The sequence below is a fragment of the Anastrepha ludens genome, chromosome 3 (assembly GCF_028408465.1).
Source record: "Anastrepha ludens isolate Willacy chromosome 3, idAnaLude1.1, whole genome shotgun sequence".
Classification (NCBI taxonomy): Eukaryota; Metazoa; Arthropoda; class Insecta; order Diptera; family Tephritidae; genus Anastrepha; species Anastrepha ludens.
In genome coordinates, this window is record NC_071499.1 from 6,220,870 (window position 1) to 6,246,839 (window position 25,970).

General features: G+C 40.6%; 1 protein-coding gene across 1 annotated transcript; it reads left to right on the top strand.

Annotated features, from left to right (window-relative positions):
• The first annotated feature begins 95 nt into the window (after nucleotides 1-95).
• Nucleotides 96-25,928, top strand: LOC128856947 (BTB/POZ domain-containing protein 7). The gene is made up of 5 exons (XM_054092411.1): nucleotides 96-738; nucleotides 17,160-17,797; nucleotides 17,862-18,773; nucleotides 18,828-20,465; nucleotides 20,541-25,928. The coding sequence occupies exons 2-5, from the start codon at nucleotides 17,426-17,428 to the stop codon at nucleotides 20,679-20,681; spliced, it is 3,063 nt and encodes a 1,020-aa protein (XP_053948386.1). The 5' UTR covers nucleotides 96-738; nucleotides 17,160-17,425; the 3' UTR covers nucleotides 20,682-25,928.
• Nucleotides 25,929-25,970: the final 42 nt, after the last annotated feature.

Consider the following 25,970-nt stretch of genomic DNA (forward strand, 5'->3'; position numbering starts at 1 on the left):
AGTTATTGAAGGCTAGTCTAGGCTATGTGTAATTTCGAAATGTACTGAAATTGTAATAGAATGCTCAATACACCTGTTCTGTCACATCTTTTTGAGGGTGTTTATAAGTTCTTTGCTCTGCTTTGCTTTCATTGGTAACGAAAATTGATAGAAGAAAAAAAGGAAATTCGATTGGAAAATTATAAAAAGCACGTATAAAAAGAGTGAAAACGAATTTTCAAAAGGAAATAATTATGTGCGAATTTAAATAGACTTTTTGTGTGATGTGAAAAGTCGTAATAAGATCAAATAATTCCGAATCTCGTCGTGGTTTCTACAGTCCTGCTCGCGTCTTCTTCGTTGTCTATGTCTGCTCTGTACCAGATATTTTTTCGTCACTGTCGCAAATGAAATTTTCATTATTATATCTTGAATACTTCGTGATGAAAAATTGGAACATCACATTATAAACATAAAAATGTGTTAAGTGAAGTAAATTTCCAAAATGCCATTGTTTGTAAAATGAAATGAATCTGTGCATTTGTCGTTGTTTTTGTTGCTACGGTAGCAGATAGAAAATGATGCTGACAAATTTTTGATGATTGTGTTGAATTGTCCATTTGCATTTCATGATCACAGCGAAAAAGGCGTAGATATCTAAAGTAGAGGTAACAGCTGCATCCGCAGACTGCGTGTGAAGCAGTAGTACCAGAGTACGAAGGCATTTAAAGCAGCGTTAAAAGAAGCTACGGAGGACAGGTAAAGTGTAAAAGAGTGCAAGTATTGTTGGGCTGCGGGTAATGGGAAAATAATGTGTGTGTATTTATTTGTAGTTTGGTGAGTTTAATGCATATGCGAAGATTTGGAAATAATTGAAATGTTTTTAAATTTAATGCATTAACTTGCATTTTAATTGTAAACGTTCGGATAGCTCAACATGTTTGAAGTGGCATCAGTATCAAACGAATCTGAAACTGATTATAAATGGTTATGTACAAGCACACACATATGTTGGCTGACAACTAAGTGAAAGCTATTCGTACATACATACACGCACATTATTATTATGTTTATTTGTGTAATAAATTATATATTAAACTTGGATAAGGCGCTAACAACAACGATTTTCGGCCTACATACATACATGCACATAACGCACTGATGTGCCCCCGTAGTTCATAAACAAATTTATTTTCATGAATTTGTATTTCCCCTTTTAAGAGTGTTTGCATAAACAAAGTGATGCGGTATGAAATAGCCATATCTGTTTTATATAATATATATACATATATATATATATATATATATATATTTACTGTTGATCCGTTTTGGAAGGTAGCTTAAAAAAGTGCAAACTTTCTTTTTTTAAAAGTCGCATTTTAAACAAACAAACATTTTATCGTAAATATGTTACATTAACCCCTTGAAATAAAACCGTAAACATTTTGATTCTGTTCATGCCTGGTAGTAATACTAAGAACTTAGTATGCAACATTTTCGTTTTTATTTTTTTAATCGTTGGTTAACTGAAGCTTAAAGTGTGTGTGAGTTCACTTGATATCCTCAAACACGACAATCTAAGGAGTGGAAATTTACGGATATTTTTATGGGTAATAGTGACGTGATTATTTGGCGAGTGGGACAGTCTTATGTTAGGCAGGAAATGAGGTCTATGGTTTGTTTAATCATTCCATATTTGCCTGTTTTTACTAAGTGCTGAAGTGATTGCAAGGCACGGAGTTTTAGAGTCCCATCTCTCTCTCGTTCGAAGAGCAGCAAATATTGGACATGAAAAAAAAGAGCACAACCTTAACTTGACTCAAACCTCCAAAAGTTATTTCAAAAGCTTAAGTATATCGAATGTTTCTGAGTTATTTTTTAAGTTTAATATCTTTGAGAGTTGTAGAAATCAAAATCGTTTTTATATTATAATATCATTATTCTAATCATCATTTAACTTATAATTGATCAAATATTTTTGAACCGGTTTAATTCATTATCTCAAAATTCTTAAGTTCAGAAAGTTTTCCGAAAACTGAAGCAAGTTTCTGATTTTTTTTTTTTAATTTTTTATTTCCATCAAGTGCGTGTCTGAACAAGTGCGTACTTATGTCAATAATTTTCATTGATCGTTGATTTGAAATTACTTTTAAATGCAAAATTTATGTAGGATTACACTGTGGAACAAATTCAGGTTAGCAAAAATTAGGTCCATTCTGAGAGTGGCGGGTGAAAATAGAGGCGAAATTAGAAGACCCGTATCGCGCCGTTTTTTTATGTTAGTTCGAATTTTTTTTAATCGGCCTTCGAAGTTTGCAGTCAAATGCCGATTTTCAGTATATTGTTTCATAAGTACCACAAACATTTTCGAAATCAATTTTTTCAAAAATTGTAATTGTTGCTCAGGTCTCTAGCAATAATTTGGCTTTTACAGATTGAAAAAATATCAATTAGTCGACGAGTTATAGCCAAAAAAGCATATAAACAATTTTGCTCCGATTTCGAACTTCGAAGGCCGATTAAAAAAAATTCGAACTAACATAAAAAAACGGCGCGATACGGGTCTTCTAATTTCGCCTCTATTTTCACCCGCCACTCTCAGAATGGACCTAATTTTTGCTAACCCGAATTTGTTCCACAGTGTTATCTTTTGTATATGAATATTGTTCTTCCAGAAAACTTAAACATTCGAAAATCTAAATTAGCTCACTAAAAAACTACTTAATAATTCATTGCGTTCTCAGTAATACAATTTTGATTTTGTCAAAATAAGAATTTGAAGGGTCTATTGAGAAAATTGTTTGTTGTTTGTCAAACCTAAAATTTTGGGTGTTGCCTTTGACAGTATGCAAGTAACTGCATTCCCTTCAGCAGCATTCCCCGTCTATGTATAGAGAACGTTTATGCTGCTACAACAACAAAAACAGGACCAAACATACCACCTGCACGAAACAGTATATAGGCATTCGTCCGAAGTCTTTTACCATTATCCCAATCTCCCAATCCTCGAATATCGTCACCGGAGTCCAATTATCTCTCATGGCAGACGAAGAGCTTCAGATCAACTCTATTTTGTTACAATTGTGTTAGAGATATTGTAACAGGCTAAATTATTACCTCTCCGGACTCGACCCCGACTTTCACATGCCCCTTTAAATCCATTCACCTAATACCCCTATCCCTTTGGCCCTACCCTGTGGAAACAGCATGTTTCTTGAGCCTACCGTTAGATGAGATAGGCAAGCCGACCGGTGACTACACTGTAACGTCAGTTCTAGGCTAGAGTGGCCTTCACGAAGATCAAAACGATATTGACACGCCGGGACATACCAATCGGGTTAAAGACAAGATTTTTAAAATGTTATGTATGGTCAACACTCTTATATGGATGCGAGGCCTGGACATTGAAAACCGTAAGCATACACCGACTAGAATCTTTCGAAATGTGGTGTTACAGAAAAATGTTGAAAATAAGCTGGAATGACAAAATATCAAATGACGTAGTGCTAAATACAATGCAAACCGCTAGGAACATGCTTACGGACATAAAAAGGAGGAAAGTCGCTTATTTCGGACACATAACAAGAGGAAGGAAAAATTGAAGGACAAAGAGGAATTGGTAGGAAGAAAATGACATGGCTAGACAACATCAAAGAGTGGACAGGCCTCAAAACAATCGGCGAACTAACAGCAGCAGCGAAAAACAGACAAAAATATAATGACATCAATAATAATATGACCTGACAACCGTACGACTAAGATCACAATGATGTTTGTATGTAATCGCGAACATACAGCATGGATACGCCGATTAAGAAGAAGAAGTAACAAGCACATAAAAGGTAAATGAGAACTCAAAAATCTTGAAGACACTAAATCGTATCTGATTTCCTCTGTTTTTCATGAAGTCATTGTTGTGAAAATCTCGATCCTTAACAAAGGTGAAAAAACAAATTGCACCAATTAAGGGCGCATATCCTTTCTAAATGTGACGTACAGAAGCTGACCTTACTACCAATGCGGTTTCTAATCTGAACCTCCACTTGCAATTTATCGACTTTAAACAAACTTTTGACAATGTAAATAGGGAGCAAAGTGTTCCGGAAAAAGTACCTAGAGTGGTGATGATGCCGTTGAAGCACACAACTTGCATCATCCGTATTCAAGGTGTGTCATCCGAATAGTTTGCGGTCGAAGAACTGTGCTGATAACGACATTTTTTACGACAAAACGAGCTACACATTAATTTTAAAGGACATTTGATGAACACGACAGTTCAGTTCTTTGCATATGCAGATGACGTCGCCCTTGCCTGCAGAAATCTATGACGACCTGAACAGCGTCTTAATATTATCGACACAGCTACAACCAAGATTAGCCTAAGAATCAACCAATAAAAGACGAAATATGCATGAATCAATTATTCGGGCGGCCGCTGTAGTCGAATGTGTTGGTGCATGGCTACCATTCGGAAGTGCATAGGTTCGAATCCCCGTTCATGAAACACCAAAATGATAGAAAAAGTTTTTTATAATACGAGTAGTGGTCGCCTTCGGCAGGCAATGGCAAACCTCCAAGTGTATTTCTGCCATGAAAAATCTACTTATAAAAAATATTACATCTGCTGCTCGGGGTTGATCGGGTTGAAACTCCATTAGAGGTGTAGGTGCCAATTATTTATATGTATATATTTGGGCTCTAATTTAATTAAATAACCTTAACTAAAAATACTTCCCTCGACTTTTCCCTTGGCTGATGCGGGTTTAAAAGGAGGAAGAGGAGAAACTAAGAAAACTAAAACTAAAATAAAAAATAAAAAAAATACACGGATCAGAAAGAGCCGCAGAGGCGTAAAGAACAAGAAACAATGACGAAATTAATGAACTGCAACGGACTCACGAGCAAGATTGACGAGATAGTCGACTTCATGAGTCGGTTCGGAATCAAGATAGCTGCGGTCCAGGAGACAAAACTGCACGCTAGCTCCCCCCTGATTACCAGGGACGGCTACAATGTGCACCGAAAGGACCGCGAGCGAGACAACGGTGGTGGCCTAGCGTTCATAGTACACCATTCAGTGCAGTATCGTCTTATTGATGAAGGCATCGACCGCAGGGACAGCACCTTAGAACGTCAAGGTATAGCTGTCCGGTCAGGCGATGCCGAGCTCGAAATTTACAATATTTACATACCCCCTGTCACCTGCTGCCCGGCAGGATATCTCCCCGATATTGGTGCGCTCATCAGGGGAGAAAACCGATTGGTAGTAGGTGACTTTAACGCGCATCACGATCTTTGGCATTCAAGCCTGCCAAATGATCGTAGGGGACAGCTATTGGCAGAGCAGATAGACGATTAGACGTTCAGCACTGTAAACGACGACGCCCCCACTAGGGTAGTGGGCAATTGTATCAGCTCGCCTGATATAACAATTGCTAGCGCTGGACTGATAAATAGCATAACCTGGCGACCTATGCTATCGCTTGCATCAGACCACTTGCTCATTATCATCTCGATCGAGAGACCCGCCGACTTTGTTTCCGCGGATCACCGGTCATACATCAACTTCAACAAAGCTGATTGGACCAGATTCGCGGAATTTACTGAGAACATCTTCGCAGCCCTACCCACTCCCACCGATGTGCGCGCAGGCGAACGCGCATTCCGCAAGGCGATTACAGCCGCCGCGGCTCGCTTCATACCTGCTGGACGGATCCGGGAATTACGTCCCAATTTCCCAGCCGTTATGGCAAACGAGCGCGACCGCCTACGCCAGGCCGATCCCGGGGATCCTCGTATAAAGGATCTCAATTTGGAGATCCGGCAACTGGTCACCCAACATAAGCGGACCAAATGGGTAGAGCATCTGAAGTCCTGTAACTTCACCTCTGGTGTGAGCAAGCTCTGGTCCACCGTAAGGTCCCTGTCGAACCCGACGAAGCACAACGACAAGGTGGATATCACCTTCAACGGTCGTACTTCGTCGGACCCGAAGAGATGCGCGAGCTATTTTAGCCGGCAATTTATATTGCATCCTCCGGTCGACAGATCCAAACGTTGTGCCACCAGACGGCTGCACAAACTGCCCTACAACAGTGCACCGCTTACTTTCACCAGCGACGAGGTTCAGGGGGCCATCAAACACATGAAACCATCAAAAGCCATTGGCCCCGACGGACTAAACATGCTGATGCTGAAAAAGCTGGGTCCACTGGGAGTAGAATATCTCACAAAGGTCTTCAACCTGTCCATGGCCACTCTCATTATTCCTGATAAGTGGAAATTAGGGAGAGTGGTCCCACTGCTGAAGCCTGGGAAACCCGCCAACCAAGGGGAGTCTTATCGTCCGATAACTCTCCTTTCCCCAGTAGTGAAGACACTTGAAGCCCTTCTACTCCCACTCCTCACACAACACCTGACTCCAGCCCCACACCAGCATGGTTTCCGTAGGGTGCACAGTACCACCACGGCACTCACCGTCATAAACACCCAGGTAAACCGCGGACTAAACCAAAACCGCCCCTGCGAGAGGACTGTCCTAGTAGCGTTGGACCTACAAAAGGCTTTCGACACAGTCAGCCACGCCACGCTACTAGATGACATTTTACAGTCGACACTCCCGCCAGGGCTGAAGAGGTGGACCGCGAACTACCTGAGTGGTCGTCACTCGTCGGTAGTATTTCGAGACCAAACCTCAAAACAGAGAAAAATAAAGCAAGGAGTACCGCAGGGTGGTGTCCTTTCACCCTTGCTTTTCAATTTCTATATTTCGAAACTCCCCCAGCCACCAGAGGGAGTCTCACTGGTCTCATATGCCGACGACTGCACGATAATGGCGTCGGGCAATGACATTGATGGCCTATGCTCAAAAGTAAACGACTACCTCGCCCGCCTTTCTCGCTTCTTCACTGCGAGAAACTTAAAACTTTCTCCCACTAAATCCACGGCGACCCTTTTTACCACCTGGACAAAGGAGGTCAAGCTGCCACTTCAGGTACACGTCGACGACACCCCAATACCGACGATAAACAACCCCAGAATTTTGGGAGTCACCTTTGACAGCTTGCTCTCCTTCTCGGCGCACACAACCGCTATTGCAACGAGAGTACAGTCGCTTGCCGGCAGCACTTGGGGCAAAGACAAAGAAATGTTGCTGTCGACTTTCAAAGCAATAGGCCGACCGGTTCTGAACTATGCCGCGCCTGTCTGGTCGCCTGGAACCAGTGATACGCAGTGGACGAAGCTTCAGACCTGCCAGAATACTGCCATCAGGACCGCGACAGGATGTCTCCTGATGTCCCCTATCCAACACTTGCACGACGAGGCGCACATGCTCCCGGTTAAGGAGCATAACAAAATGCTCGGCAAGCAGTTTCTGCTTGGGTGTCACCGTAGGCCTCACCCATGCAGACACCTGCTCGAGCCTGAGCCACCTCCCAGGCACATCAGGAGACACTTCCTCAATTACGTGGACGAGATCCAGGACAAAACGGACAGACCACTCCAGGGTCAGACAGTATACAGACAGACCATTAACGACATCCATCGGGAGACCCTTACCACCTTCCTAAGCTCCCGACCCCCGAATGCCGTTATCGGAGTCCAACCGCCACCCATCGCAGATGAAGAGCTCCAACTTCCCCGAGAGTCCCGCGTAACATTGGCACAATTACGTTCTGAATACTGTAGCAGGTTAAACTCCTACCTATCCAGAATCGACCCCGACATACTAAACATATGTCCAGCATGCGAAGGTACCCCGCACGACACTAACCACCTCTTCACATGCCCCATCAAACCCACTCATCTAACACCTCTCTCCCTCTGGACCCAACCCGTCGAAACTGGCAGTTTCCTGGGCCCACCGTTAGATGAGCTAGACGAAGACGACCGGTAATTACACTACACTGACGGGGCGAAGATACTGCTACAACAACAACAACAACGAAATTAATGATACAATACAAGGGAGGTCATAGTGAGACTTGTCTAGTCTGAAAGGGCACGTGGAAGCGCATAGAGTGCAGAAAAGATTACTTGAGACGAACGTTACAAGCGTACGAAGCCAAGGACTACGGTGGAAAGACGAAGTAGCAGAGTAGAGAAACTCTATAAAAATATTAATTAATATAAATCTAAAAATTGGAGTCAGGAACTGGGACAAGACAGCACGTGAACATCAATAATTTCGCAAAGTCTGGTTGCAGGCCAAGGCCATTTCATATTTTGAAAAGGATGAATATGCCCACCGATCATTTGACTACCTGTATATGAAAGAGCGAAAATATGGAATATCATAATCGAATAATATAGAATGAATGTTTTTGACATTTATAAGCAAAGAATGTTTAATAAAGTTATTTGGGGTGCACCAAAGTTTTTCATATGAACTGCGATGCGTCATCCATTTTTACTCTAACTTAAATCAGCCTACAGATTTAAGTCTATATGTGGCTATTTTCTATCTCCTTTGTTATCGGTGGTTTTTGTCTATCTACAAGTGCTTATCACCGGCTGAGCTGCACAGGCACAATTTTGCGGTCTTTCACCTCATCTGCAGATTTACGTATGAATGCATTGCATGCATGTAAGATGTACGTAAATATATGTACACGAATGTATGTACAGATGCACAAACCACTAAAGGGTTTTAAAAACAGAGGTGTTATTTTGATATTCAAAGAAAAATGCTATTTTTTAATATAAATGATCGGATGTTTATTTCATTATAAAGAGGGGGGTATACCGTTAATAGAGGAAAATAACATCATGACCATCACGACCACGCTTACAGGACAATATCCTTTTCATGAAATTTTCCATAACCGAATTGCAAAGTGGCTGCCCTATGCCCTCGATAGCCTCACGAATTCCATCTTTGAGGTCTTGAATTGACCCTGGGCTGTTGGCGTAGACCTTTTCTTTCACGTGGTCCCAAAGAAAAAAGTCACAAGGTGTTAAATCACAAGATCTTGGTGGCCAATTGTGATCACCTCTTCGAGAGATAACACGGTGCGGAAACATTTCCCGTAAAAGATCAATGAATTCGTTGCTTGTGTGGCACGTAGCGTCGTCTTATTGAAAATAAACGTTGTCCGAATCAATACCATCCAATTCCGGCCATAAAAAATCTTTAATCATCTCTCGATAGCGCAATCCATTCATTCGTAACACCTGTTGTTGGAAAACCCTTATTAAAATTAAAAAAAAAAAATAAATGTATAACATATTTTTAGGTACTGCTATTTTCGTGTTCGCAACTATATGGCCATTGTATGGTCATGAAATTATTGTAAATTGTGGTTATGCGCGCAAACACAAGCTTAACCATTAGAGTACGGGGTCTATCTTATCACTAAATTATTTATACAGTGCCGCTAGAATTCATAACATGGCATGGCAAACGATTCTCTTTATTCAGTTCTATGTACATATATTTCAAGCAAAGTGAGAGCGTGTGCCTCATTTCAATTTAGACTTTTTACCTTTATGCAGTTCGTCTGCCAGATTAGTTTTCTCTTACATGTTTGTCACTTTTGTCTACTGCTTCTTTAGTTCGAATTTATAATTGGCTTGAAACGAACTTCATTAGAAAAAGAATTGCCTGCATGTTGGGGAGATAAAATATGTACCATCCGGTTCTTTTTTATTCTTTAGGAATACATTATATGAACCATAGATATAGTCTTTGTGAAATAAAATATCGAAAATTATTATATCATAACTTGTAAAAAGATTATCAGTAGTTATGCCCATGCCAGATTCAAACAAAGTTATTATTATTGTAGCAGCATAAACATTCCCCATAAATACAAGTATTATGAGGAATGCTGCTGAAGTGACAGTCCTTGGCCCGGATATAAATCCGGGTCGTTCCGGTAACGTAGAACCGACTGTCGTGGAAACTATTCCAAACAAAGTCGCAGTGAGTTACTTTAACTACCTTGTCGCCCTGATTTTTTTCCACACTTCCACGAAGAAGCTTTCCCATATGCACCTGCAGATTGTACAAATATGGCGTTTTCGCCATATGTATTGATAAATCAGCTCATTTGACACAGCGAAGTCCATGTGGCTGTCAGTTCAGAATGAAACAAGACGAATTCATTATTTCTTGGTTGGTCTAGTGTCAACACCTTTAATGAATGCGCCTTGTGTATTGCCGAAACAGACATTTTGAATGAAAACAATTGTCCAACTTGTCAGTATCTTTTCGAGTTTTTCCGGTAGTTTTTTTTATCAATATTTTCGAAGTGCCACCAATTAAAAAGGGCAAACATTTAGTTTGGAAAATTACTTTTATTCACTTCAAAGTAAAAAATGTGAAAATAATTCAAATTAAACAATCAATTTACTTTTGCTCGATATAACCACCTTTTGCCTTGACTGTTATGGCCTTGAGACGGTCCAGAAACGAGTCGCAAGCTGCCTGAATGTGACTTGCACGTATTTTGGCTCACTCGCGGACAGTGGCTTGTTTCAGCGCCTCGACCTCCAAAATGGTCCAAAGAGAATGAGCCATCGGATTCGCGTCTGGTGAATTTGAGAGCCATTGTGTGGACGTTATGAAGTTCGGAACTTTGGTTTTCAGTCATTCTTGGTTCACGCGAGCTTTGTGAGACGGGACTGAGTCCTGTTGAAACATCCATGGTGCGCCACCGAAATGTTTGTCTGCCCGCGCAGACCATTACCTGTGGCGGGTGCTGCCTCCAGGTGTCCAATCGATGACTCAAATTCTCGTACGAACGGTCGGACAAATAAACTCTAAAAATTTGAGATCATTTTTCAGTATGCGGCGGATGCTACGGTCAGATATTTTCAGTTCTGTCGCCATTTGATTGGCACTTCGTTCGGGGAGCTCAAGTCGCTTCTTCACTTTTTAAACCATTTAACGTGATCTTGCAGTCTTTTGAAGACCACCTCCATGCCCGTGCATTAGCTGCGCGAGCGGTCTGAAGTTGGTTACACTTCGAGTGCCGGACCCTGTATACTTAGACAATGCAATAAATCTAACACGAAGCATGGATGTAGTAAATATTTTTTTTCGAATGGATTCATCAGTACTCCACATATCTTTCACATTTTCTCCTCTACAATGCAGCGCTCCAGCTGTTTTAATTACTTGGAGAAAGCCATCCAGTTCATCTTCAGTTACTATCATACTTTCCAATTTTTGTTTTGTCTCTGGGGATATTTTTCATTGTACTTATCAATACTCTCCTGGCTTCTTCGTCAATATGAAAACAGATTTTCTCTTCCATCATTGGTATTACATCAATTTCGGTTGTAGTACTCATGTAACTACTTAGTTACTCCTCACAATATTGCATGCTAACCTCCGTGTATGTGGAAATGGCTTCGCAGACCAAACTCAGACTGGTTGAGTGTAATATTTTGTATCCAAAGGAAAGGTAATACCATTTTCGCTTACATCAATATCCGAAAGAGCATCTTCTGCTTGTTGTTCAAGTTCCTCAATCTCATCTTCCGTTTCGCTGGCTTCACTCGCTTAAAATTACATTTGTCACTGTTGTAATCTGCGTCTGAATCACAAGGATCTTCCTCACTGACACTTCTGTCATCCAAATAGTCTTCTATCTGTTGCTGCGCTACATTTTTTGTTCGGTTTTCCATTTTTGGCCCTAAAAAAAGGGAATCTGTGGCGTGCAGTACGAAGTGGGGTAACTTAGGTCTCCAAACGAAAAACTTACCTTATACATAAATTAGTAATAAAATGCCAATAATAAGTTTTTACATAGGATTAAAAATAAAACTCGACTACCTGAATGGAAGAAGAGAGAAGGAAAGTGTTTACGAAGTTGGAGCATCATCTCGGGATGGAAACTCGGGCAAGAACATATGCTGTGTCGCGTTTAATACGTCTTTGTTGACAGACCTGTCCTTTTTCAGGGCTGTTTGCGATGTTATGTTGCGTTCTTTTATCTTACGTTTTAAAATAGCCTACATGTGCTCTATGTGGCTTAGATCCGAAGAATGTGCTGGCCAATCTAACAAAACAAGGCTATTGTCTCCAAACCAACGTGTTGTTGATGTAGCAGTAACTTTGCCCTGTTAGTGTAGTTGTTGTTGTTGTAGTAGCATAAACAGTCCCCATACTTATGTAGGGGGAATGTTGGTGGAGTGACAGCCCTTGTCCGCTCGTTTCGGTAACGTAGAACCGACTGTCCTGGAAACGAGATGGTTAGTGTCGTGCGAGGTGCCTTAACATGCCGGACATATGTTTAGTATGTCGGGATCGATTCTGGATAGGTAGGAGGTAAACCTGCTACAGTATTCAGAACGTAATTGTGCCAATGTTACGCGGGACTCTCGGGGAAGTTGGAGCTCTTCGTCTGCAATGGGTGGTGGTTGGACTTCGATGACGACATTCGGGGGTCGGGAGCTTAAGAAGGTGGTAAGAGTATCCCAATGAATGTCGTTAATTGTCTGTCTGTACAGTGTCCGATCCAGTAATTGTCGGTCTGGATCGGTGTCCTGGAACTCGTCCGCGTCCAAATTAACTTGTTGTAGTCGCTGGTTTGTGACAAGGTATTGGAATTGAACTCTATCTAAATTAACGTCGCCGAAAATGCGCGTTAGTGAAGGCAGAAGTACAGTTTCTTATAAATTTATGTACTTTTGACTGCCGATGCGACTCTCGCAAATGAACATTTCGCCGACACCATCAGCAGCCATTCAGCCCCAGATCATTATGCTGCCTCCCCCATGCTTAACAGTGGGTACCACTGGATGGTGTTCATCGGCATACCATTGCAGACTTAGTAAGTCTTCAATCTGATTTTGATAACTTCGTTGCTTGGTGTAAAAGAAATAAGTTAAATTTAAATATATATAAATATAATAATATACTGGTGATTCGAAGGTATATATGCGAGGTCTCGACCGCAGTAGTTGTCATTCGTTTGAAAGCAGGTAACTGGGCGCCAGTTGAATTGAAGGAGAGGAATATCGAGGGACGTTTGGTGACGGGTGAGATGGTCCCTGAACGGCAGAAAATAAAAGGTTTTCTGCATTGAACAACAACAACAACAGCACAAAACATATTCATGCTTCAAAGGTTATGTTCTGCATATGGTGGAATCAGAAGGGTGTTATCTATTACGAACTCCTTAAACCGTCTGAAAAAATCACTGGCGATCGTTACCGACTGCAGCTAATAAGCTAATCAAGCTCTCAAAGAAAAGCGGCCGGAATGCGACGGTAGACATGATAAACTGATTTTGCTGCATGACAAATCGGTCTAGAAATATGTAGAGGGACTGAATTGGGAAATCGTGTCCCACCCGCCGTATACCCATACATTGCACCCTCGGATTACCATCTGTTTCGATCAATGCAGTCAGTCCTTATAGGAGAGCGGCTCATTTCTTATGAGCGCATCGCAAACTGGCTCAATGAATGGATCGAGTCAAAAGAACTCGAATTTTTCGTCAGAGGAATTCGTATGCTGCCTGAAGGATGGAGTAAAGTTGTAGCTACCAATAGCACATACTTCTCATAATATCATCAATTGTTTAAATAATTTGTAACTTTGGCTAAGAAAGGACGGAAACTTATTCCCATACCAAATATATGTAAGGGTTTTTATGTCTCTTATTCTAAATCTTGTTCTCATATAACACTTCTTACCACTTGGTGGTTCTATATTATCTAATCCGTGTGCAATTATTGATCTTAATGTGGGGTTTTCTCTAAATTCTGTTTTAAAGGCATTTAAATTACACCATTTCAAAGTCATATACCGTACTTGCTTTTATTCGACGTTTTAGTTCGTACTTTGGTGATCCATGTACTCTAAAGCTACTATATAACTCTCCTGTGCGTTCGAAGTCGGTATATGCCGTCTTTATTTAGAATCCATATTATGCTTGTCCTGTTAGTAAGATTGAAAGTGTCCAGAAAGCCTTTGTCCGTTATGCTTTGTGTTCTTAGCATTTCACTGTTCCAATTCCATCCAATAAAAGTCGGTGCTTGCTCATTAATCTAAAATCAGTAGATATTCGATGGACTATTCTTTCCCTAACTTTCGTTTTTTGATTTGGTAAGTGGGGTGATTGACTCCTCATTGCTACTCGAGACAAGGTCTTTCCGTTAATCCGAACAAAACAACCATAGTCTTGTTTACGAGAAAACGGAAATTGGATGGACTCAGTCTTCAAACTCTGAAAGGTGTGACACTTGGTGTTTCCAACGAAGTTAAATATCTAGGAGTAATCTTGGATAAGAAGCTGACCTGGGAGACACACGTTTCACTGAAGGTGAATCGTGCATTGAAGATTTTTCAGCAATGCCGTAGAGCCTTTGGCAAAACTTGGGGTCTGAAACCTGCTGTGGTCCTATGGATATACACGGCACTTATCAGACCAATCATCACTTACGCTTCTGTGGTCTGGTGGCGACGGAGCATGGTTAAGTCCACAATCCGGGAACTATACAGGCATCACGGGTGCCATGAGTACAACCTCTGGTGATGCCCTAAATGCTAGGCTTGATTTGCTCCCCCTGGATCTTAAGATACAATAGGAAGCAATAAAAGCAATGTGTAGACTCCATAAATATGGTTTCTGGCACGAAGATGGAATTTCGGGACACAGAGAAATCTTTAAGTTGCTGTCGGAGCAGTATCCACTGTTTTTGGCACCTAAAGATGACCTGATACCCACAGTTTCATTCGGAAGGAAATTTGACGTCAGATTTCCATTGCGTGAGCAATGGAGCAATCCAGAATGCATGCAGGGAGGTTTGACGGATATTTTCTTTACCGATGGGTCCAAGAATGAAATAGGGTCTGGAGCCGGATGGTACTTAAACGATAGTAATAAGTATCACTATGCTATGGGGGGAATGAAAACTGTTTTCCAAACAGAAGTTTTTGCCATCCTAAAAGTAGCCGAATGGATAATCGAGAGGAGATGGAGCGGAAACAGATTGGAGTCTTCAGTGACAGTCAGGCTGCATTGAAGGCCCTGGAGAACGCGAAGCAAACCTCAAAGATTGTTCAAGAATGTAAGAAGAAGCTTGTACTTATATGGGTTCCGGGGCACTCCGGTGTTCAAGGAAACGAAATTGCCGACGAATTGGCCAACCGTGGATCAGCGGTGCCCCCACAGGGGCCAGAGCCAATAATCGGAATCAGTCCCGCAGGAATCAAGAATTGGATCAACGATTATGTAGGCAATCTACATAAAGAGCGACGGTCCGGTCTAGAACGCTGCAGAACTGCAAAGTGTTTTGTGGCAAGTCCGAACAGAAAACTGTCAAACTTTCTACTAAAACTTAGAAGGAAAGAAATTCGGTTGATGGTCGGCATCATTACAGGACACAACCCATGGGGTCAGCATATGACCACCATTGGAATCATCGAGGACCCGGTATGCCTGTCGTGCTTGGAGGAGGCGGATAGCACTGAGCACTTTCTCTGTGAGTGTCCTGCCTTTGCTAGAGCGCGACTACGAGTATTGGGTTCCGATGTCATGGGAATGAGTAATATTCGTTCTCTAAAACTGGAGGATATTTACAGATTTGCCAAAGAATCTGGAAAATTCTCACAGGACTAACTATCTCTATCTCTGTCTCTACTCTTTCCTATCTCTTTCTCTGATACTTTTCTCCCTCCCTCCTTGACTATCTACCCTCTTTCCAGAGCTTTAAATACAATGGGCTTTTAGCCTGAGTGTTTTAGGAGCCACCAAATCTCCTGGTGCTCCTTGGCTCGACCTCTTCAAATTCAATTCACGCTACTCGAGAAAATTAATTTCAATATTTCTCAGCGAAGCTTACGAGTCGTGATATTTTCTGGTTAGGATGATTAGAACTAATTATGTTTCCAATGGTCCCATTTGTAGAACTTTAAGATAATTTAACATGCTTTTAAATCATATTGGCCTAGACTTTTCTTCCACAAAGTACTGCTTCGAAGTGTTACTAAATGAATTGTTTAACCAGTTCCTAAGTATTCTCTAAAATTATTTCTTTGGGAACTTTAAGAAATGTTAAACTTTCTTTATTAAAATGAAGTAAGTAAATTATATTTTCAATTTAATTTTGAGTGAATTGTTTAGTATGAATCATTTTCTCATAGTCTGTAGGAAATAATGCATTTTTAGATTATTAAGTGAAAAAATAAATAAGTGGATTATACAAGGTGGCGTAATTTTGTTTTTGAATAACTTTTTTACTAAATAAAAAAATAAAGGGTTTTCCAATAACAGGTATTATTTTGAATAGTCTACTATTTCGGTAGATGTCACTTTGAAGCTGTCATTTTTTGATATTTGACAAGTAGAAACTACGCCATTAATAAAAATGGAACGATACCCGCGTAAAAAACGCATTGAAATTATTAAAATTCACTATAAAAATGGTGAAAATTTGGCAGAGACGGTTCGTAAAACTCGAACACTTTATATTGAAGCACCTTGTCGGACCGCAATACAGAAATTGGTGAAAAAATTCGAGCTGTTGGGACAAGTTAGTGATATGAAGAATAAAACCCGTGCACGTCGCTCAAGAACAGCCGAAAATATTGCTGTTGTAGGCGAAAGTGTTGGAGAAAACCCAGGTTTGTCCATTCCTCGTCGTTCTTTGGAATTAGGTATTCCACAAATGTCATTACACCGTATTTTGCATAAAGATTTGGGTCTTAAGGCTTATTAAGTCCAGTTAATACAAGAACTCAATCCGGCCGATCAACAGTAACGTCGTGATGCTGATTGGGTCGTTGAAATGCATGAAAATGATCCGGAATTCCATCGAAAAATCATTTTGAGTAATGAGGCCCATTTTCGTTTATTTCAACGTTTATTTTCAACAAGACGGCGCTACGTGCCGAACAAGCAACGAAACCATTGATCTTTTATCAAAATAACACCTACTATTGGAAAACCCTTTCTTTTGAGTGATGACAATCTTTATATTGACCTTTACGCGTTTCATTGCTTGTCTATTTACATATTGCAGCAGTCTAGTTTACAAGTGTCGAATATGATTGCCATACCTCGCCATTTGCAAAATTTATATATCTTACGATAGGCTAATTAATATTGCGCCACCTTGTTCTCGTAATAAGGGCATGCAAATTGTTTTACAACTTCCACTTTTTCCCAAATAAAATTGTATTTTTCCTATGATTCGTTATTTCTCCATTGCTTTATTTTCAGATTCACACGAATTCAATCGACTGACTGCTCAAAATGCTGATCTAATATTTAGAGAATCCTCACCGGGTGCAACTGGATGCTTTGCCCTCCAAAGTGGGAATATACGCACATATTTACACGGAATCATTCATATGAACAGAAGGAGTTAAAAAGCGATTATTGTAAAACATTACTGTGCTTTATTTAAGGTCCCATTAACGGTACACTTGGTTCATGGAAACCTGATTATAGTCCAATTTTTTTACTCCACTTAATTGCTGATAAAAATGGGTGCCACTGCTTCGACTAGCGGGTATCCAATGCCAGCCACAACCAGCAATAGTGGAGGTAGTTCTGGCCTTTTGCTGCCTTCTTCAGCCTCGTTGATAACCAGTGCTTCTGGGAGCGGCGGTGGTCCAGGTGGCAGCTCCTCAATGATGGGCGTGGCAGGTGCTGGTGTGCCACATTTTCGAGAACAGCGTCGAAAGCGGGTGACCGGTTTTGCAACACTGAAACGGAAATTCATACGTCGACGACGTTCTTCAAAAGCCTGTGATCATGCGCGCGTTTTGCGCGATTTCGTATCCGACTGGACCCCTCTCGAATTGGCAGCGTTGTGTGAGGAATATGAAGCGTTGGCCGCACTTAGAGATCTATCGGTAATATGAAGTAGCTTGGAAAATTGATTTTATGCAATGCTAATTAAATACAACTTCTTTCCAGGTTCAAGCGGAACTAGCGCGTCCACCTGCAACAACGTTTAAGCAAGATTTAGCTGCACTATACGATATGAAAACTTGCACTGACTGTGATCTTGTGTTTCGCGGTTCTATTTTTCCGGTGCATCGTTCGATACTGTCTTCCCGCTGCTCGTACTTCAGGGATTTGCTGGCGGGTTGTCCGGGCTTCGGTGCGCGCATTTGTCTTGAATTGCCAACTTCGCCCATCGATGTTCAGATGTTCTCATCTTTATTGCGCTACCTGTACACGGGCGATCTATGTCCACATGACCCCTCTATTGATATTAGTTTACTGCGTCAGCTGGGAGATGACTTTGGCACGCCGAATCCCCTCGAGCATGATTTGCGTTATTTGCTCGAGACAGGCGACTATGCCGATGCTGCATTGGTGTTTACAGCGGAAGGCAACGATTATTATCGGCCAGATTCAGGTAGTTCTGAGTATGGCTTTCGACCGAAACTCGAATTGCCTTGCCACAAAGCAATCCTCAGTGCCCGTTCGCCGTTCTTTCGGAATCTCATTGCACGCCGTACGCGCAACGTTGACGAGTACACCGAGCGTGCATTGCATGTACCAACGCGAATCGTGCTTGATGAGACAGTGATACCAAAACGATATGCGCGGGTGCTGTTGCATGCTATATACCTGGACACAGTCGATTTGACGCTAATACTACGCGGTGCAGGGTCCGGAAATTCGGCGGGGTCATTGGGTGAGGTGCATGCGTTGACGAATACAGGACGGGCGCGACCCACCCCTCTAGAGGAGGCTATGGAGCTTTACCAGATTGGCAGGTTTCTCGAATTGGACATTCTAGCACAAGGCTGCGAAGACCTGATACTTGAGTGGCTGACGTTGGATACACTCCCGACGGTGCTCAAGTGGGGTTCACAGGTGTGTAAATGTAATTTGAATATCTTAAAATTTTTACAAAGTTTTATTTTACAGCCACACGGCTCGGCTTGGGTGTATCGGCAAGCGTGTCAGTATCTTAGGGAAGAGTTTTCTGCTGTAATTTCTTCACCGGTGCTACATCAACTAGACAAATCCCAGCTGATACATGTGCTACAGAGTAATTTTTTGCAAGCATCGGAGTTGGAGGTGCTGCAGGCTGTGCTTAAATGGGGAGAGCAAGAACTTATAAGACGTATGGAGGATCGTGAACCAAATATTTTGTCTCACACGGCTCACTCAGTTACGAGAAAAGGTGTGAAAAAACGCGATTTAAGTGACGTGGAGTTGCGAGAGATTCTCTCCGAGCTGCTGCCATTAGTTCGTATGGACCACGTTTTACCGCCCAATAGTGAAGTACTCGCCCAAGCTATTCGTCGCGGCCTTGTGAGCACGCCTCCTTCCCACATGATCAGTGACGACCGAGAGAATTTGCGCGTTAACGCTTGGATACGCGGAGGAAAGAACCAAGGATTGTTTGTGCGGCCTCGCCTTTTCATGCCGTATTTCGAAGAAGTGAAAGTACTGCTGGAAGATCGAATGGCGTCATCTCATCACCAAGCAGAGCTGATGCGCATGCGGCGATCACGTCATTTGCCCGACATCCCCGACACTCTGTACATGGTATCTCGTATAAGTGCAGCTATCAAACCTAGTGTACCTACAGCCGCTGCAGTAACTGGAAAAGAGAGTGTGAACATATTGGCAGCGGCGGCTGCTATACCACCTCCCGATACGCAAACGTTGGCAGCATTGCTGAAACGCGAGCATAAATTGCACCAGTCACCGATGTGTCAGCGGGCATTGCTGTTGCCACTTTCATCGAAGCACGAAATTGATAGGCAGATACGCTTGCGAGTGGTGCGCGAATTCAATCTGCCCGATGCAGTATCGGATCTGCTTGAGACATCATTGCTTAGCAATCAAAATGCAGCAGCTGCATCAGCTGGAACTGCGGTAACTGAGGAGAGTGGCATCACGTCCACCACTCAAACCGATCAGAATCTCATCGAAGACGATGACCAAACGCCTCCACCATCCCCCGCGGCTGCAGGATCTGTGCCACGACTCACTACGGGTGGTAGCTTTCTTTCAACGTCTATAGGATCGTCGGCTGCATCATCCACTTGTGGCGGCGAGGGCATACAAGCCTGTTATAGTCGAAATTTGACATTTCCGCGACAACATCCAGGTGGCTTATTGGGTTTGGGTGGTAGCGTGGGGGGTGGCATGCCAACAAGTGTTGGTGGCGGCGGCAGTGGTGCTCTACAAGCGAATTATGCCCGCCTTTCAGCCTCGGTACATCATCGCAGCGATTTACCAGCATTGATCACTGAAGGCGATTACCGCTTTCCGCGTGGCAGCGCGCTGGGCATTGACCTCGGTGCTGAGGGCGGTGGCGTTGCGGTTGGATGTGCCGAAGGCGGCAACGGTGGCCATTTGTCGGACATGATGCCCGATGTGGCAATGGCAACGGCATCATTAGGCCAGCTGCATTTAGCAAACAACGCCAATAACGGTAACAGTGGTGATATACATGAAAGTCTGCAGCTTGATTTGGGCGATGGTCCGAGTCACATAATGGGAGGTGGCGCACCCAGCGCTGCTGGGCCAATGGGATTGCGCGCTTTGCAGGTAATGTCTATGAAGTGATGAAGTGACGGTTGAAGGATTTTAAGATATTGTTTACACATTTGTTAATATTTTTAGCACCAAATGCCACCCAGCAATTATCACCACTTCATGCAGCGTTCAAACTCACCATTTGACATATTGCGCCAAGGTCAACATTCGCCAGCACCACATCCACCACCTGGGACCTACAATTCCGGGCCGCCCAGATTCTTATAGAGTTTGCGAGTGGCCCCCGATCAGGGCCTTTATTTTAGCATGCCTTTTTGAGGAATAAATAATGCAAATTAAACCAAAATTACGTTGCTGGCACGAAGCCAAGCAGACACCCAGGCCAAACCCCAGCTAAAATGTAAATGGGGATGGGGCATATTTGTTATTGCACTCAAAATTCAAATAAAAGCTAAAATAAGGGGCACGATAAAAAAAAATTAATGGCAAGCAAAAGTTTAAACGAAACACTCGCACATATATTAAAATAATAAATTAAGTTAATTTTTAGCTTAAGAAGCAAGCGGCAGAAGGTGGAAGCAAGCAGCGGTAAGATGCTTTATAACCTTCTATTGTAAACTAATGTAATGTAATGCGGATTTATAAAAAAAGAGTTCAGTGAAAATAACAACCAAACGAAAATATATAATTGCAGAAGCAACTAATTGAAAAAAGCAAAAAAAAAAAAAATCAAATAATTTGTGAACATATGTATATAGTTATAAATATTATCTACACTTGCGTATATACACACATAAATTATTTAGTTATATATTATTGATTACAATAACGTATGTGCATATGGATATACACACGAAAGCAGTTAGATACAAATATTTTCAGATTTTGAGAAAACTATTTAAAACGTTTTAAAATTATTCGAAAATATTATGGGATGAAAAATGTACACTCAAATACAGTAGAAATCCAATAGATTGAACAAATTTAAGATACATTACGTTAATTTTTCTACCAAAACCTAAAGCTGACTAGAAAAAAGAATCCAAAAAATATGTGGAACTAAATTTAATTCACGCATCTTCCACTGAGGTTAATCTGCATTGATTCTAGCTTTTTGTATGATCTCTCAATCAATATCAACTCGATAACTACATTAAATCGAAAGCCTTTTTTCATTTCAATCACTCATCTCGATTTCGAATAATTTATCGAATATACATACATACATTTATATAGTTCATGTGCGGCTAACATTCCAATTGTCTGCTTACAGTGGTTGACATATTATCAATGCTGTATTCATAAAGTGCATGTCAGATAGTTTGTTCGTGTTAATTAATTCGTGTTAAATAAATATAAAAACAAAATACTCAGCTAAAACTACTGCATAACGAACTGCGAGCAGAACGCGCTGGGGTCCGAGTACCCCTATTGTAAAAATATGCCTTACAACGTTAAGTATTTCTGTTTATGAACCTGTTTGCCAGATAAACTAGTTGTGCTTCGCCATTAACAGTTATACACTTCGGAGCGGAAAAGTTTGCTTGAGTTTTGAGGTTTAATTTAGTAAAAATACATTTAGGAAGTTAACTTCTATCAAAAAACAAAAAAAGAAAAAAATATTTTCTAAATTCTAAAAAGGTTGTGTAATGCTTAATTTTATTTACTTAAGTTCTTTTTTTTTGTTTTGTTCAAGCAGCATAAACATTTCCCATATTTACATACGGTCATGGCCGGATATAAATCCGGATCGTTTCGGTAACGCAGAACCGACTGTCGTGGAAACGCAAGCAAAGGCGCTCATCACATTCGCTAGAACGCATTTCGATTTTTTTCCCATCTCATACTCTCATACGTACCCATACTTGCGCAATGCATGACATTTAAGAGCTCATTTTCTTTATCTGTTTAAAGTAGTGCACTCGCTTTATATAAAGGGTGATTTTTTAAGAGCTATAGGAAAGTTTTTCAAAAAAACAGACGTAAAATTCAGAAAAATGCATGCAATTTTTATTTAAATCGTTAGTACAGTCCATATAATTTAATGTTTGAAGATTATTTCATGCAAATGTTAACCGCGACTGCGCTTCAAATGGCCCACCCGCTTAGTCCAGTTTTGGCATACTCTTTCCAATGTTTCGGCCGGTATCTCACATATAAATGCTTTAATATTGTCTTCCAATGCGTTAATTGAAGCAGGCTTGTCTGAATAGACATGAGCTTTAACAAAGCCTCACAAAAAATAATCTAAAGGCGTTATATCGCACAATCTGGGTGGCCAATTGACAGGTCTCGAACGTGAAATAAAATGTTCACCGAACTCGCCTCTCAACAAGTCCATTGTTACGCGTGCTGTGTGGCATGTGGCACCGTCTTGCTGAAACCACATGTCATGCAAGTCAAGCTCTTGCATTTTGGGCAAAAAAAAAGTTGGATATCATTTCACGGTAGCGCTCACCATTCACAGTTACGTTACGATTCGCAGCATCTTTGAAGAAGTACGGTCCAATGATACCTCCAGCCTATAAACCGCACCAAACTGTGACTTTCTGGATACATTGGTAGCTCTTGCAATTCTTCTGCCTGATCTTCACTCCAAAATCGACAATTCTGCTTATTTACTTACCCATTGATCCAAAAATGAGCTTCGTTGCTGAACACAATTTTTCGATAAAAAAGTGGATCTTCAGCCAACTTTCCATGAGCCCATTCAACAAAAGTTCTGCGTTGCGGTAGCTCGTTCGGCTTCAATTCTTGCACCAGCTGTATTTTGAAAGGCTTCACACCTAAATCCTTTCGCAAAATTTTCCACGTTGTTGAGTAATAGAGGCAAAATTGCTGCGAACGGCGACGAATCGATAATTGATGGTCATCATTAACACTGACCGATACAGCTGCGATATTTTCTTCAGTTCGCACTCTACGTTAACGGGTTGGTAGTTTGATGTCCAATAATGTAAATTTGGTTCTAAATTTAGTCACAATAGCTCGAATAGCCGCTTCAGTGGGTCGATTAAACTGCCCATAAAATGGAAGAAGCGCGCGATAAACTTTCTTAACAGAACACGCATTTTTATAATAAAATTCAATGATTTGCAAGCGTTGTTCGTTTGTAAGACGATTCATGGTTGAATATGAGACCAAACTGAAGATGTTTGACAGTGAAACAAAACACGAAACGTGCGTTAGCTGTTTAAACAAACTTTTTAAAAAGGCAATACAATAGCTAAAAAATCACCCGTTATATATATTTTTAATTTTAAAAAGTCAAAGGCAAGGTGAACATTGTTTTGTGTCCTTCCGGTCGCATTTTTAATTCATCACTTCATTTCATTAGACCATAAATGGGTATGGAAAAGATTGCCGCAATGTATTAGTATGAAAACTTCATAAATAGAAAATAAGTGTTAAATGTTTATTAGAAATACTAGCATTTCCCAGTGGGCTTCGCACCACCATACATAAAATGTTTTTTTTTATATCGCAAGAAATTTTTCATATTAAGTTTTCTTTATATAACTCGTAAAATGTTTAAACAGTTCAATTAGTTAATTTTTTTCATTCAACATACTTTCTAAAGATGTCACAATAGCCTTTTCTGTACTTTTTTAAAATTTGATTGTGGTGGTCACCTATGTATATACAGGTAAGGTGGAAGAGCCGATAAAAACTTGTAATTAAACTTTGATTCTTTAATTTCCATTTCAATTTTTTACGCTAAATAAATTGTGCTAAAATAAATAAAGTTAAAAATGTTTTTCCAGTTCCTTGAATGCTCCAGTTTTTATTATATTTTCGTCCAAAATTAATATTAACATAATACACTTACAACCACAACAGTACAACAGAAACGCTCATAAGCGGCTGTGTATTTGTTGTTGTTTTTCCCATACAGGCAAAATGTCATAACTTAGGAACGGCTGCACCGATTTCAATCAAACTTCACACAAACCACCTCCTCAAAGATAGAAAAGAACTCTAAAATTTTTGTGTCAATCGGTTCCGCGGTTCTTGAGTTATAAGATTACCAAGGAAATGTAACTTCTTTTTATATATATAGATATATAGATTTAATTTCATTAAAGAATATTTTATTATCAGAATATTTTCAATTGATGTTGCAACAAATTTTTTTTTTTTTGTTTTTATGTTTCACTAAATAATACTAACAATTTTTTCCTACGACGGTTGGTTCTATGTAACCGGAACGACTCGGATTTATATTCGTCCAAGTACTGTCACTTCAGCAGCATTACCCGTAAATGTGTGGGAAATGTTTATGCTGCTACAACAACAACGATATCAAACTTTTTCCTATATATTTATGGTTTATGAATATTTGGGTCGGCATTCAAATAGTAGCCAGCAGGTGCTTAGTTTTTAGTTATCCCCCATAGTGACTGAATCTCGATATTACATTTGTTTACTATGTATTTATGAAGTTAAAATGCCGCATTTGTGTGTCTAAAATATTAATTAATAGTTGGCTCTACAGATTTATGCCGCCTCTGAACGGATTTAAATACGAAAATGCACATCGAGGTACAAAGTGTATAATTTTCCAGTCTATAATTTTCAGGAAAAAATATTATTTTGGGGAAAAAGAAATCCATTATTTGGAATCCATAATTAATAATCTATATATTTTAACCCAAATTTTTGCGCAAATTTTGTGAAACTGCTTTATGGTCGATCTTTAGCTCCTAGGCTATGCTACTACCTCCATTATTTCTGTGATTTTATCGACACTTTCGATGACGGGTCTGCCTGTGCGAGGTGGATCTTTAACATCAAAAATGCCTCAACGGAATCGACGAAATCAAAAATTTCACGTAATTTGGTGTTACAGTATCGGCACCATAAACACCATTCACAATTTCAGCGGCATTGCACCTGACTTGCATTTTCGCATTTACGCTTTATCAAAGAAAAACTCTTAAATGTACCGAACTCTCTCTTTGTTTCTCTTTTTTCCCATTGTTAATACCCTGTAACTCGCAACTGAATGGAACAAACAAAAACCAGCAAAAGAATTTGTTTAGTGTGAAATGTCTCCTTCACAACGAGTATCGAATTTAAATAGTTTGATCCATACTTTATGAGATATCGATCACTACAGCCATCTACCGAGAAAATAATGGATTTCTTTTTCCCCAAACTAATATTAATTAATAGTAAGTCAGTGCACATAAATCGAGTGCTCTGCAGTTTTATGTCGCCTCTGAACGGTTTTATAAGACACTTTTTAAATACGGAAATGCACTCGAGTCAGTCTAAAATTTTCAAGAAAAAATGTAATACTTTATTTAGTTGAAAAATCTTCCGATTTAAAATCCGAATTTTTAACGTAAATATATTTGATAAATTTAAAAATGAATGGATAAATGGGTATTCCTGCCATGAAAAAGCTCCTCATAAAAAAAACATTTGTCGTTCAGAGTCGGCTTAAAACTGTAGGTCCCTCCAATTGTGGGACAACAACAAGGTGCACGTCAAAAATAGCAGGAAGAGCTCGGCCAAACACCTAACAGAAGTGCACGCATGCGCGCGCCATTT